The 15,071-nt window shown below is 52.5% G+C and overlaps 1 protein-coding gene across 4 annotated transcripts in view; it reads right to left on the bottom strand.

Moving 5' to 3' along the window:
• Window positions 1-15,071, bottom strand: part of KCNIP3 (potassium voltage-gated channel interacting protein 3) — a 248,401-nt gene that overhangs the window by 104,975 nt on the left and 128,355 nt on the right. Inside the window, exon 1 of one of the 4 annotated variants that reach the window (XM_075346190.1) lies at window positions 26-567. The exons of 2 other annotated variants lie outside the window; for them this stretch is intronic. In XM_075346190.1, the coding sequence (XP_075202305.1) occupies window positions 26-128 (103 nt within the window). In that variant the 5' untranslated portion in view covers window positions 129-567. Of the gene's footprint in view, window positions 1-25; window positions 568-15,071 lie in introns of those variants that run through there. One more of the 4 variants, XM_075346188.1, reaches the window with a different exon arrangement.

The raw sequence follows: 15,071 nt of genomic DNA, 5'->3' as shown, positions 1-15,071 counted from the left end.
GGAGACAGAATTGGTGATTAATTACCTTCCATAGACATAGGTTCCAATATTCCAAATTGCTTGAGGACCGCTATGAACAGTACAATAACCACCGCAATTGCACACAGTTCCATTCCATGGATCTCCATGATTGGCCAGTTTTACCCAACTCGGGGTCTGTAGGACCAAGCATAAAAATCAACCTGGTCTCCAGGTCTTCTCGGTCCTGATTTAGAATCCCTTAGGAGACATCTGAAATCATATTTCCAGATATGCCCAACGAAAAATATCCCAGCAAAAAATAAAGGCTCCAGGATGCGTAACAAGACCCCTAAAACATCTACATGGTCATCAAAACAAGCCAGAATACAAGCCTAGAACTTGATAAAGTGCGGAGATGGCTTCACGTCAGCATTTTGTTAGGTGGAACAACTTGCAGCATCTAGAGAAGCTTCTCAAGTGACCTAAAGTGGTCTCTTATGTTGGACCCCAAAGAAGCAGTGGGTCATCTCTACCTATTATGTTGTTGTGCAGTGGGTGTTAGCCCAATAACGTCCCATTAGAAGCTGAGAAACTAGCCGGCTCTTATCAACTCCCCCCCTCCCTTCCTCAACCATCCTCTCTCCAGTATGGGATGGGGAGGAGCGTGAGAGGAGTACCACTCTCTCCTTACATACATTGATTGAGATAAAGGTTTCCATAGAGACAACAGAGTGATGGTCTTCAGAAAGAAAAAGACTTACCTCAGCAAGCCCGCGGTTTTGAAAAGTGAGCTGCAGGATTTCTCAGCCATGCATGTGAAGTAATGTGTATGAGTAGAGGTGACACCGGAGAGAGAAGGAGGGTGGGAAGGAGGGTGGGAAGGAAGGATAAAGCAGAGCTGCTTCTGAGGCTTCTGTAAGGTCAGTGGCAGACAGTAACGCAACCTACACATTCGTTTTATTGCTCATTTTATAAAATCCGACATACCCCTCGCTTTAACTTCATTCTTATACCCTTTGCTATTGGTGTATTAGGAGTTAATAAATCATTCGCTCAGGAGTCTCATCTATCCAGAGTGCAGAATGGCTAGAAAGAGTTTTTCTTTCTTTGCAGGACCTGTAATGCCCTGCATTACACAGACAATGCTTTGACGTCAATGGGCACTGTCGTGGCGTTGTATGAAATCAATTTATTACTATATTTTACCCACAAATAACAGTTGATGAGGGATTCCTTGCGAACAGCTTAAAGGGTTATTCCCATCTCCAAGATCCTATCCCAATATGTAGTAGGTGGAATAATAATAATATTCCCAATACATCCAATTAGAAATGTAGTATAATTCTCCTGATATAGCCATGTCTCTTACCTCATGTGCAGGGCATTGCAGCTTAAGTATCCATGGTTACATCCACTGATAGAGTGACAATTAATCCACGGTGACATTAGCGGTATTTTGCCGCAAGGCTGGATCTGGTACATATGCGTTTCAGCTCAATACACCTCCAAAGGAGTTGAAGCGGGATGTGGTCACATGCACCACATGTGACCGCATGTGACCGATGTTGGCACGATTTCATAGGAAATGAATGGAGCTGAAACGCATGTGTACCGGATCCAGCCCTGCGGCAAAATACCACTGATGTGAGCACAGCCTTAGTTAGCAGCTCATGGTCATAATGATGGATGTCTATGGATGTCTAAGCTACTGTAATGCCCTGCACACATGGTAAAGGCCGCTTTACATACTGCGATATCGGTACCGATATCGCCATTGTGCATACCCGCCCTCATCGCTTGTGCGACACGGGCAAATCTCTGCCCGTGTCGCACAATCTTCGCCCGGACACATCACACTACTTACCTTCCCTGCGACGTCGCTGTGACCGGCAAACCGCCTCCTTTCTAAGGGGGCGGTTTGTTCAGCGTCACAGCGACGTCACAGCAGCGTCACTGAACCGCCGCCCAATAAAAGCGGAGGGGCGGAGATGAGCGGGACGAACATCCCGCCCACCTCCTTCCTTCCGCATTGGGGGCGGGAGGCAGGTAGGAGAGCTTCCTCGTTCCTGCGGTGTCACACGGAGCGATGTGTGCTGCCGCAGGAACGAGGAACAACTTCGTTAGTGCTGCAGTAATGATATTTGAGAATGGACCCCCATGTCACCGATGAACGATTTTGCACGTTTTTGCGACTATGCAAAATCGCTCATAGGTGTCACACGCAATGGCATCGCTAAAGCGACCGGATGTGCGTCACAAATTCCGTCCGTGACCCCAACGAGATCACTTGAGCGATGTCGTAGCGTGTAAAGCCCGCTTTAGACACATAGCTATATCAAGAGAACTATACTATATTTCTGATTGGAGGTATTTTCTATTATTATTACTACATATTCGGATAGGATCTTGGAGATGGGAATACCCCTAAAAGGGAATCTGTCACCAGGATTTTGCAATGGCAGCTGAGGACAGAATGCTGTGAGGGTTAAAAAAGTAAAAACATCTGTGCTTCTCTTATCTGTGTCCAGCTATTGTTTACCTATACTAAAGGGTTTATTGCTTGCTCTGTGATTAACATTGGTGTGACTCATTATGGGTACCTTCACACTTGCAGCGATCCGACCAGCGATCCGATGCAGCAGCGATCCGACCAGCGATCTGACCTGGTCAGGATCGCTGCTGCATCGCTACATGGTCGCTGGTGAGCTGTCAAACAGGCAGATCTCACCAGCGACCAGTGAACAGCCCCCAGCCAGCAGCGACGTGCAAGCGACGCTGCGCTTGCACGGAGCCGCCGTCTGGAAGCTGCGGAGACTGGTAACTAAGGTAAACATCGGGTATGGTTACCCGATGTTTACATTAGTTACCAACGCACACCGCTTAGCTGTGTGTGCAGGGAGCAGGGAGCCGCGCACACTGAGCGCTGGCTCCTTGCTCTCCTAGCTACAGTACACATCGGGTTAATTAACCCGATGTGTACAGCAGCTACATGTGCAGAGAGCCGGAGCCGGCAGCACAGGCAGCGTGAGAGCTGCAGAGGCTGGTAACTAAGGTAAATATCGGGTAACCACCTTGGTTACCCGATGTTTATCTTGGTTACAAGCTTACCTCAGCTGTCAGACGCCGGCTCCTGCTCCCTGCTCGCTTCATTTGTCGCTCTCTCGCTGTCACACACAGCGATCTGTGTGTCACAGTGGGAGAGCGCCTTTGAAGAAAACGAACCAGGGCTGTGTGTAACGAGCAGCGATCTCGCAGCAGGGGCCAGATCGCTGCTCAGTGTCACACACAGCGAGATCGCTAATGAGGTCACTGCTGCGTCACAAAAAGCGTGACTCAGCAGCGATCTCGGCAGTGAGCTCGCTGTGTGTGAAGCACCCCTATGACCAGTCCCCCTGCTGGGATTTACACCTCACAGTCAATGCATGATCTCTATTGAGAGCCTGGTATGTGCTGTGAAGCTCAATCAGCACTCTACACTCAATTCTGAGATAAAGTCAGAACAACTGCACACAGTGATCTAAGATAACCATGGTTAGTTTCAGAATCTCTTTGCCTAGAACATGTTGCTCTCAGATGAAATAACAAAAACCTGGTGACAGATTCCTTTTAAAAGGGAATCTGTTTCCAGGTTTTGCCACCTAGACAGAGATCCTGATTCCAACAATGTATCACTTCCTGTAGTTTTGATAAAATCCCAATTTTATCAGTAAAAATGTATTACTTGAGGACTAGTAAACCTACTGCCATGTAGTCCTCCAGATTCATAAACTCTGGTTAACCCCACCTTCACCACTGCCTATTCACAGTATCCACAGAACGCTGCCTCATTGGTGTGGGCAGGGTAATACACAGTTCAGCATTCAGAGAACCGGAAAGCCTGCAGGAGATAAAATAGTGATTTTATCAAACCTACAGCAAGTAGCCCAATTAGTGATATACTGAATTGTTGAAATTGGGCCCTGTGTCCCTACATTATGCTGTTCTTAGATTGGATAGCAGAAAACCTGGTGACAGAGTCTTTTTAAGGCTACCATAAACCTTTTTTTGGCAGCTATTATACATATGCGCACTTGGCTTGTCCAAGGGACTGAGCCTATCACACACACCTTTAGAGCAAAAGACTGGATTTGTGGAATTCTATCTCACTAAACCATTAAATTCCCTGGAAGAAACATGTAAAGACAGCTGGGTTTAGGGATTTTCAGGGTGGTACAGAGTGAGGCATGGTCCTTCGTTTTAGGCCGAAAACACACATCCGTTAAAACCACGTCCGTGTAAAACGGGCCGTTTTTCGGGGCCGTTTTCCGTATTTTAGGTCCGTTTTTATGGTATGTGTGGCCTGCGTATGTATCCCGTATGCTAGCCGTATGTGCGTGTGAAATGTCCGTGTGTGCGTGGGAAACTTAACTGACATGTGTTTGTTTTGTCCGTGTGGAATGTCCGTGTGTGATGCAAAATGTCGTTTACTACATGTTGGCAGACAGCAGACAGAGTAGTGCGATGAGAATGAACTCGGGTGAACTTCACCCGACTTCATTGTCATGCCGCGGCTCTGTCTGTGTGCCGTGTACTGATTAGCGGTCACCTGTGAAGGATTCACCGGTGACCGCTAATCCCCCGAGTGACTGAAGTGTCCCCCCCCTCTCATACTCACCGATCCCCGATCACCGGCGCTGCACGGCGTTCACACTGCTCCGGCGGCTTTTCCTCTTTTGAAAAAGCCGGCCGCTCATTAATCAATCTCGTATTCCCTGCTTTCCCCGCCCACCGGCGCCTATGATTTGTTGCAGTGAGACACGCCCCCACGCTGAGTGACAGGTGTCTCACTGCACCCAATCACAGCAGCCGGTGGGCGTGTCACTATGGAGTATAGAAATAAATAAATAAATAATTAAAAAAAACGGCGTGCGGTCCCCCCCAAATTTAATACCAGCCAGATAAAGCCATACGGCTGAAGGCTGGTATTCTCAGGATGGGGAGCTCCACGTTATGGGGAGCCCCCCAGCCTAACAATATCAGTCAGCAGCTGCCCAGAATTGCCGCATACATTATATGCGACTGTTCTGGGACAGTACCCGGCTCTTCCCGATTTGCCCTGGTGCGTTGGCAAATCGGGGTAATAAGGAGTTCTTGGCAGCCCATAGCTGCCACTGAATCCTAGATTAATCATGTCAGGCGTCTCCCCGAGAAACCTTCCATGATTGATCTTTAAATTACAGTAAATAAACACACACACCCGAAAAATCCTTTATTAGAAATAATAAACACAAACACATTCCCTGGTTCACCAATTTAATCAGCCTCAAAAAGCCCTCCATGTCCGGCGTACTCCAGGATGGTCCAGCGTCGCTTCCAGCTCTGCTACATGAAGGTGACCGGAGCAGCAGAAGAAACCACCGCTCCGGTCAGCTCCACGCAGCAACTGAGGTGAGTAGCGCGATCAGCTGAGCTGTCACTGAGGTTACCCGCGGCCACCGCTGCATCCACCGCTGGATCCAGGTAACCTCAGTGACAGCACAGCTGATCACGCGACTCTCTTCATTTGCTGCGTGGAGGTGACAGGAGCGGCGGTTTCTTCTGCTGCTCTGGTCACCTTCATGCAGTAGAGCTGGAAGCGACGCTGGACCATCCTGGAGTACACCGGACATGGAGGGCTTTTTGGGGCTGATTAAATTGGTGAACCAGGGAATGTGTTTGTGTTTGTTATTTCTAATTAAGGATTTTTCAGTTGTGTGTGTTTATTTACTGTAATTTACAGATCAATCATGAAAGGTATCTCGGGGAGACGCCTGACATGATTAATCTAGGATTTAGTGGCAGCTATGGGTTGCCAAGAACTCCTTTTTACCCCGATTTGCCAACGCACCAGGGCAAATCGGGAAGAGCCGGGTACTGTCCCAGAACAGTCGCATATAATGTATGCGGCAATTCTGGGTGGCTGCTGACTGATATTGTTAGGCTGGGGGGCTCCCCATAACGTGGAGCTCCCCATCCTGAGAATACCAGCCTTCAGCCGTATGGCTTTATCTGGCTGGTATTAAATTTGGGGGGGACCGCACGCCGTTTTTTTTTAATTATTTATTTATTTCTATACTCCATAGTGACACGCCCACCGGCTGCTGTGATTGGGTGCAGTGAGACACCTGTCACTCAGCGTGGGGGAGTGTCTCACTGCAACCAATCATAGGCGCCGGTGGGCGGGGAAAGCAGGGAATACGAGATTGATTAATGACGGCCGGCTTTTTCAAAAAATGAAAAGCCGCCGGAGTTTAGAGAACAGCCATGCAGCGCCGCGCCGGAGATCGGGAAACGGTAAGTATGAGAGAGGGGGGAACTGACCGATAGACAGCGAGAGGGACAGATAAGACAGAGAGACCGACCGACAGACATAGAGAGACCGACTGACCTACGGACTGAGGGAGAGAACGAAACAGAAAAAGAAAAAAGACCGACATCACATGAAAAAAGCACAAAAAGTACAGGGAGCAAACAGAGATGCGTCCGTGTCACTCGGACGTGCGCACAGACCCATTGACTTTCATTGGGTCCGTGCTGCGTGTTGCGTGCTGAAAACAGACATGCTTCCGTGCAAAACAGAGACACAAACGTAGCACGCACATGGACCCACGGACCTTAATGAAAAACGCACATGTATCCTCAAACATTAAATAACATTGGTGCACGTTTGGCCGTGTCTCCGGTATATACAGAAACGGACAAAACACGCACGTGTTTCACGGATGTGTGTTTCAGGCCATAGAAGCGGCAATGTAGTATTGCACGCAGGCTACTCAACTAAATGGGTCACCATGATACATGAATTGGATAGGTGTGCCAAACCTGATTTTCGTGGTTACTGTATTTTCCGGCGTATAAGACGGCTGGGCATATATGACGACCCCCAACTTTTCCAGTTAAAATATAGAATTGTTTAGTAATGTCCCCTGCAGTAATGTCCCCATTGTTTAGTAATGTCCCCTGCAGTAATGTCCCCATTGTTTAGTAATGTCCCCTGCAGTAATGTCCCCTGCAGTAATGTCCCCATTGTTTAGTAATGTCCCATGAAGTAATGTCCCCATTTAGTAATGTCCCCTGCAGTTGTGACGCCCTGGACAAGCCAGGGGTCACAGGTAATGACATCACCACACCCTACACCCCGGTCAGGCACATCAAAGCTAGACCAGAAATCCTTGTTGCCTTCCCCAGGGGCTGATGTCTACACCAGGGGGTGGAGCCAGGCGGTTGGTCTCCACCCACCAAGGAGTTCACAGTCCTGGGAGGAGGGAAAAGCAGCAGTTCAGTTTTGACAGTGAAAGTGGAAAGAGGGAAAGTGAGGAGTAGTGAAGTGGCAAGAGAGCATACTGAAGTGAGTCCGGGTGTGTGCCCCGGACAGAGACAGCAAGGTTAGCAGACGGCGGTGACCGTCTGCAGGAGTGGCCTATCGGAGGTGCCATGAGGACCGTGGACGGGTGGTGACCCGGCGGTACCGGACCGGTACACAAGGAGAAGCCAGCACCATTGGCAGGGGCCTTTCGGATCCCGGCAAGGCTAGGAGTCGCCGTAAATTTGCCAAATCCGTCAGTGAAGGGGACCTCCGGGTTTCCAAACAACTAAGTCCCGATTGAAGGCAACCGTCCAACCGTATGACAGAGACACCGCCACCGCCAAGGCACCAGTTTCTCAGGGCCAGCGCCTGCAAGCAAAGAGGGGCTCCTCCGGCCCATATCCAAGTCGGGGAGCGGGTAACCGGTGGGAACCCATCGCTACCAACATTACACAAGGTGCAGGGAAAGAGACAGTCACCGTTAACTACCGGGGAAAAGCAACAGCAGCCGTCCGTGGGAACCGTCTCTCCAGCCGTGTGTTTTACCGAGAACTGTGTCACCGTCTCAGGCTGAGTGAGTACCACCGTGCCGTAAGGCACAGCGCTGCCCCCGCGACCCTGCACCTCACCAGGCCCCGCACCTGGCCTGCCATCCCTCATCCTCCACCCCATCACTGGGCCCCGGGACAACCAATCCCTACCCACGGAGGGGAGAACTAACAACTTTGCTGCTCCCTGTCACCGCTCCCGGGATCCCCATACAGAGCAGCGGTGGTGTCCACACAATCACCACAACCGTGGGTGGCGTCACGGACAATAAATCCCCAAAACCAATCCCCTTTTCACTCACGGGTGAGGAGCGCCGCTCGAGTCCCCGGGATCCGGCCCATCGCTCGAGCCACCGAGCAGCAGAGGCCGCAGCAGCAGCAGCAGCCGGACCCGAGCAGTGGGAGAGCGCAGCGTCCCCTCCTCCGCCCGCGACACAGTAATGTCCCCATTTTTTGGTAATGTCCCCATTGTTTAGTAATGTCCCCTGCAGTAATGTCCCCATTGTTTAGTAATGTCCCCTGCTGTAATACGCCCATTGTTTAATAATGCCATCCTGCTGGTTTCCCTCTTGTCTCCTATTATGCCATGGTTTACACACAATAAAAGATGTTCTCACCTATCATTCATTCCCGCGGTGCCTCCATGCACAGAGCCGCCACTGCAGGATGTCATCATGCCTTAACTGCAGTGGAATGCTTTACGGTGCCACAAAGCATTCAGCTGCAGTAAAGCGCTGACAGCAGCGGTGGCCCTGTGTATTGGACACGATCATGGTGGAGTGCATTTTGTGGACCGCAGACACATAGACCGCTCCATGATTGCGTCCAATACACAGGGCTGCCGTCGCTGCTGTCAGCGCTTTACTTCAGCTGAATGCTTTGTGGTGCCGTAAAGCATTCAACTGCAGTAAAGCCATGACGACATCCTGCAGCGGCCGCTCTGTGCATCGGACTCTATCACGGAGGGGTATGTGTGCCTGCGGCCTGCAAAAAGCAGCTGGAGGCACCACAAGAACTGAGGACAGGTGAGAACATCTTTTATTGTGTGTAAAGCCATGACGGCACCGTGTGTACCACCCCGGTGTTGGTCGGGTTGCTCGGATCCGGGATCATGGTGGCTCGAGGGGCCTGGACCCAGCTCGGCGGACACTTGGATCCATGAAAGTGGGGTATTTACAGGCGATAAGTTTGTGACGCCACCTGTGGGTTGTGGTAATAGGACTACCGCCGCTGCTGTGGGGAGTACCGGGGCAGATGGAGTGAAGCAGCCTGATGTTTGTCCCTCCACAGGTAAGGATGGCCCCGGACTCAGGGGTGTTGGTGATTAGTTGGGAGCGCAGGGTGCAGGGGGGAGCGAGGTACTCACTGTGGGTAGTCATGGTGCAGGATTAGGATTATAAAGTAGACACATACACTGCAGATAAACAAGTTCTCCGTATGTCACAGTTGCTACAGGAGAGCCTGTCCAGGTGTCCGCTCCCACCGGTGTCACTTGATGGCCCCAGAGCCCACCTCCGTGCACAATTTTAGTGTCTGTCTGTGGCCCCTCGGCTTGAAGCAGTTAGGGCCCCACTACCCTTCTAAAGTGTAGCTGTGCTCTTGGGAGCTGGCGCTTGGGACTTCAGTGGGCTGCTTTTGGCTGGAAAACCCTGTCCCCCACGTTGTGCTGATGCCCCCAATCTCTGAGCTCTGTGGAAAGGTTAATTGCCAGGACGTAGAATCAGGTCCTGACCTAGAGTCCTGTACCCCGTTGTGCTTGGTACCGGTCAGTTTCTTTGGGTTAGCTGGTGCCAACAGTACTCCTAGACTGTGTCTGTCGCACCCTTTCCAATGTCACTGCCACCGGTCCCCGACTCCTCTGGTCCCGGACCACCGTCTGCGACCCAACCACCGCCTAGCTCCCCAGGAGCTCAGTCTCCCCAGCTTCTCTCTCCTTGAGGGCTCTTACTTGACCCCTCACCTCAACTCAAACTCAATTGACTCCTTCCCTCTCACCAGTCTGCCTGACCCCCAGGAGGGTGGCCCTATTCCAGCTAGACCAACCCACTGGTGTGTCTGACAGGTCATGATGCGAGGTGTTGATTGGGATTTGTGGTGCTGTTGGTAGTGACACTGGTTTCTTAAGAACCTGGAACCATGGGGGGGTAGGTCCTGCACCCTGGGTAAGGATGCAGTACCCTGTGGCACCCTGATTTACTCAGGGGCGCCACACGTGCACCGCTGCATAAGACGTATAAGACGACCTCCGACTTTTGAGAAGATTTTTAGAGGTTAAAAAGTCGTCTTATATCCTAGAAAATACGGTACTCTATGTTACGGCTCTTCGACAGAGGTGCGGTAGTATATTAATCCTCTCTATGGTGGGAAAATGTGGAGCCAATAGCTTAATTTGGCAATAACAGTTAGAAGTGTCGCGGGCGGAGGAGAGGACGCCGCGCTCTCCCACTGCTGCTCGGGTCCGGCTGCCGCGGCTGCTGCGGCCTGCTGCTGCTCGGTGGCTCGAGCGATGGGCCGGATCCCGGGGACTCTAGTGGCGCTCCTCGCCCGTGAGTGAAAGGGGGTTTTTGGATGTGGGGATTGTTTATTGTCCGTGACGCCACCCACGGCTGTGGTGATTTGTTGACACCACCGCTGCTCTGTATAGGGATCCCGGGAAGGATGGTGTGGAGCAGCCAGTTGTTGTGTTGCCCCTCCGTGGGTAGGGGTTGGTGATCCCGGGGCCCAGTGATGAGGTGGGAGATGCAGGACTTGGTGGGGTGCAGGGACGCGGGGGCAGCGCTGTGCCTTGCGGCACTGTGGTACTCACTCAGCCTGAAACGTTGACACAGTTCTCAGTAAAACACACGGCTGGAAAGACGGTTCCCACGGACGGCTGCACTTGCTTTCCCCAGTAGGTGACGGTGATGTCCGTTTTCCTGCACCTAATATTTCTGTGTTGGTAGCGATGGGTTCCCACCGGTAACCTGCTCCCCTGCTTGGATATGGGCCGGAGGAGCCCTACTTTGTCCGCAGGCGCTGGCCCTGAGAAACTGGTGCCCTGGCGGTGGCGGTGTCTCTCCTCAATGGTTGGACTGTTGCCTTCAATCGGGACTTGATTGTTTGGAGACAGACGTCCCCTTCACTGACGGATTTGGCAAATTTACAGCGACTCCTAGCCTTGCCGGGGTCCGAGAGGCCCCTGCCCTGGTGCTGACTGTTCTTCGTATACTGCTCCAGACCGCCGGGCCACTACCCATCCGCGGTCCTTCCAGCAACCTCCGAGCAGTCACCCCTGCGGACTGTCACCGTCGTCTGCTGACCTTGCTGACACTGTCCTGGCACACAGCCGGACCAACTTCAGGCTTTACTACTCTCACTTCTACTCCTTTTCTGTTACTTCAGCTTTCTCTTTAGCTCCACTGTTTAATCCTTCATTTAGCTCCTCACTCAAGCTCCCCCTGAGCTAATCTCTAACACTCATCTCTTTGGTTCTTCCCGCCTCCAGGGCTGTGTACTCCTCGGTGGGCGGAGCCAACCGCCTGGCCCACCCCCTGGTGTGAACATCAGCCCCTGGAGGAAGGCAACAAGGATTTTGGTAGCCTTGATGTTCCTAACTGGGGTGTAGGGTGTGGTGGTGTAATGACCTGTGACCCCTGGCTTGCCCAGGGCGTCACATTCCCCCTTAGCAAAATGCAGACCGTCCGCGGGCTGCCCGTCCAACACCGGTTTTATTTTCTGTAAAGTATAAAAAGGTAAACGGTAACATTTAATGCATAATATCATCCCACAATGGGAGGCACATTTCTTAAACGTTGCAAAACGGTTTACGGCTACGGTTTCCGCTCTCTCCCACCCAAGCAACCTGGCCCTGATGCTGCCCCTAAAACCCAGGCAGCACCCCTTGACCCAAGTCCAGCACAAGTCACCCGAGCGGGATCTGTCCTTCCCCTCCAGAGGGTAGCCACCGGTTCCTGTGGTGGCTGGGCCCCAGCCTGCTCTGCTGAGGGCCCTCCCTCCAACCTGCCTCTCCGGAGGCGGCAACTGCGGAAACGGTAACGGTAAAACAACTTATTTACAAGCCACTAATGTTTGTGGTTGCCCTGCAAGTTCACGGGCTTGTCCATGAGCAGTTCCTCATGCAAACTTTTTAAACGGTCCCCACGGGGACAACGGTGCCGGCAACGGCCGGTTTCCTTTCAATCACGGTTGTAGACAATCTGGTTACTCCATCAGTTGATTACTTAATTTTTGCAAACTTTTCAAACTTTTCAAACATACACACAGGTGGTCCCAACGGGGACTGCTGCAGCGGGCATCCGCTGCCCTACTCCGGACTTTCAGCGGAGGTGGGCCCATCCTCTTCTGACATGGGCTCGGTGTCAGGCCCGGAATCACTATCGTCGGCCTCTGTACCAGGCGGGTGGCTACCAGCTGCCGTAGCCTCCAGGCTGGCTACTCTCATGGCCACAGTCACGGAGGGGGGTACGCCCGACGGGCCAGGCGCAGCACGGTGTACGGGTAAAGAGGACGGAGGTGGCGTGGGAGCCAGGGGCAGACCGGGTCCCTCAGCCGCAGCGGCCGGTCCCTCGGGGACACAGGGGCGTGGGTCACTCACCAGCTCCTCCATCATGGCCTCCATTCCATATACTCGTGCAACAGCAGCTATCGCCTCCACCTCTGCGGTCCACTGCTCCATCAGTCTGCAGATCTGGCTCCGGTAGTGGCGGCAGATCCCCGCCGTCCGGGCCCTCAGCCATGCCGCTGTTCCGGGCACCAACTCGGTAGCCTCCGCATAACTAGGTGGGGTGGACATTCCTTGCCAGGGTCGGCGGACTGTGGGGGTCTCAGTGTTTCTGCTTGTACCGCCACCTTCACATGCATCCAGCCGCCATCGCGTCCCCCTTAGCTTCTTTCCGGCCCCTCCTCTATTGGAGCGGGGTTTTGGCCTTCGCGCCTCTGCTACTCGAGAAGACGATCGAGCGGGAACCTTTTCGCGCCAAAGATGGCGACTTCTGAAATTTTTCAGCCGGATACCTCCGGCGGTTACAAGGCGCACCTCTACCCAAAGGCAGAGCGGTAAGATCCTGTTCGTGACGCCAAGTTGTCGCGGGCGGAGGAGGGGACGCCGCGCTCTCCCACTGCTGCTCGGGTCCGGCTGCCGCGGCTGCTGCGGCCTGCTGCTGCTCGGTGGCTCGAGCGATGGGCCGGATCCCGGGGACTCTAGCGGCGCTCCTCGCCCGTGAGTGAAAGGGGGTTTTTGGGTGTGGGGATTGTTTATTGTCCGTGACGCCACCCACGGCTGTGGTGATTTGTTGACACCACCGCTGCTCTGTATGGGGATCCCGGGAAGGATGGTATGGAGCAGCCAGTTGTTGTGTTGCCCCTCCGTGGGTAGGGGTTGGTGATCCCGGGGCCCAGTGATGAGGTGGGAGATGCAGGACTTGGTGGGGTGCAGGGACGCGGGGGCAGCGCTGTGCCTTGCGGCACTGTGGTACTCACTCAGCCTGAAACGTTGACACAGTTCTCGGTAAAACACACGGCTGGAAAGACAGTTCCCACGGACGGCTGCACTTGCTTTCCCCAGTAGGTGACGGTGATGTCCCTTTTCCTGCACCTAATATTTCTGTGTTGGTATCGATGGGTTCCCTCTGGTAACCCGCTCCCCGGCTTGGATATGGGCCGGAGGAGCCCTACTTTGCCCGCAGGCGCTGGCCCTGAGAAACTGGTGCCCTGGCGGTGGCGGTGTCTCTCCTCAATGGTTGGACTGTTGCCTTCAATCGGGAATTGGTTGTTTGGAGACAGACGTCCCCTTCACTGACGGATTTGGCAAATTTACGGCGACTCCTAGCCTTGCCGGGGTCCGAGAGGCCCCTGCCCTGGTGCTGACTGTTCTTCGTATACTGCTCCAGACCGCCGGGCCACTACCCGTCCGCGGTCCTTCCAGCAACCTCCGATCAGTCACCCCTGCGGACTGTCACCGTCGTCTGCTGACCTTGCTGACACTGTCCTGGCACACAGCCGGACCAACTTCAGGCTTTACTACTCTCACTTCTACTCCTTTTCTGTTACTTCAGCTTTCTCTTTAGCTCCACTGTTTACTCCTTCACTTAGCTCCTCACTCAAGCTCCCCCTGAGCTAATCTCTAACACTCATCTCCCTGGTTCTTCCCGCCTCCAGGGCTGTGTACTCCTCGGTGGGCGGAGCCAACCGTCTGGCCCACCCCCTGGTGTGAACATCAGCCCCTGGAGGAAGGCAACAAGGATTTTGGTAGCCTTGATGTTCCTAACTGGGGTGTAGGGTGTGGTGGTGTAATGACCTGTGACCCCTGGCTTGCCCAGGGCGTCACAGAAGGATTTGAGACATTTGAAAGGGGGTTAGACAACGCTACGGACAAGGGATCCACCATAATAAAGGATTGCTTGATCAGAAAAGAAGAATATAAGCTGTATAGTACAATTGCAATGTATTTTTTTCCAACTGCATGTCTGGGGTTAACTGGACTATGTTCCCTGGGTCCTAGGTGCCAACAAATCAACTTGATTTAACCAAGATGTCTAGATAAAGATAGAGGAAGACTAGCTATGGCTCTGGTTTTTCACCTATGCATTAAAGATCAGGGCTGTATAACCTAAAGAAAGCAAGAATTTGATACAATGGTGGCGGTGAATCTTGGAATGTATTTTACAAACCAAGAAGATGTCCATATCTCCTCTAAAGCTAGGCCAGGAGAGACTTATCTTTAAATTTCCTAACTCTTTCACTTTTGAGATTTTGCCCAGACCAGGCCCTATTATATTCTGGCGAAAAATATTAAAAACAGGGAACTTTTCCTTTATTGATTCATATCACCAACTATCCCCCAAATGAATGGTAGAGAAGGTTAATCGGCCCTTTGAAGACAATTAAAGAGGTTGGCTACTACTTTAACATTGATGGCCTATCCTTAGGGTGGCTCAACAATGTTATATTGGCCGGGGTCTTACACCCGATACACCCGCCAATCACATGCTTATGGTGCCGGTGGTTGCAGCAGGTGGCTGGAAATGCTCAGCTCCGGAGCTGCCCCATCTTCTGATAGCAGCCTCCATCGGGTACTGCAAGTCCGCCTCCTATTGATTTGAATGGGAGGTTGAAGTGCAGTACCCAGCCGCTATCAGCTGGTGGGACAGCTCCACAACTGAGCATTTCTGGCTGCCTGCTGTCTGTGGTGGCACCGAAAGCTGGTGATTGGCGGGACCTTGCCAATCAGACATTAATGA

This window comes from Anomaloglossus baeobatrachus, chromosome 4, assembly GCF_048569485.1.
Source record: "Anomaloglossus baeobatrachus isolate aAnoBae1 chromosome 4, aAnoBae1.hap1, whole genome shotgun sequence".
NCBI lineage: Eukaryota > Metazoa > Chordata > Amphibia > Anura > Aromobatidae > Anomaloglossus > Anomaloglossus baeobatrachus.
Note: the sequence above shows the minus strand (reverse complement) of the source record. Positions and strands in the feature narration are given on the sequence as shown.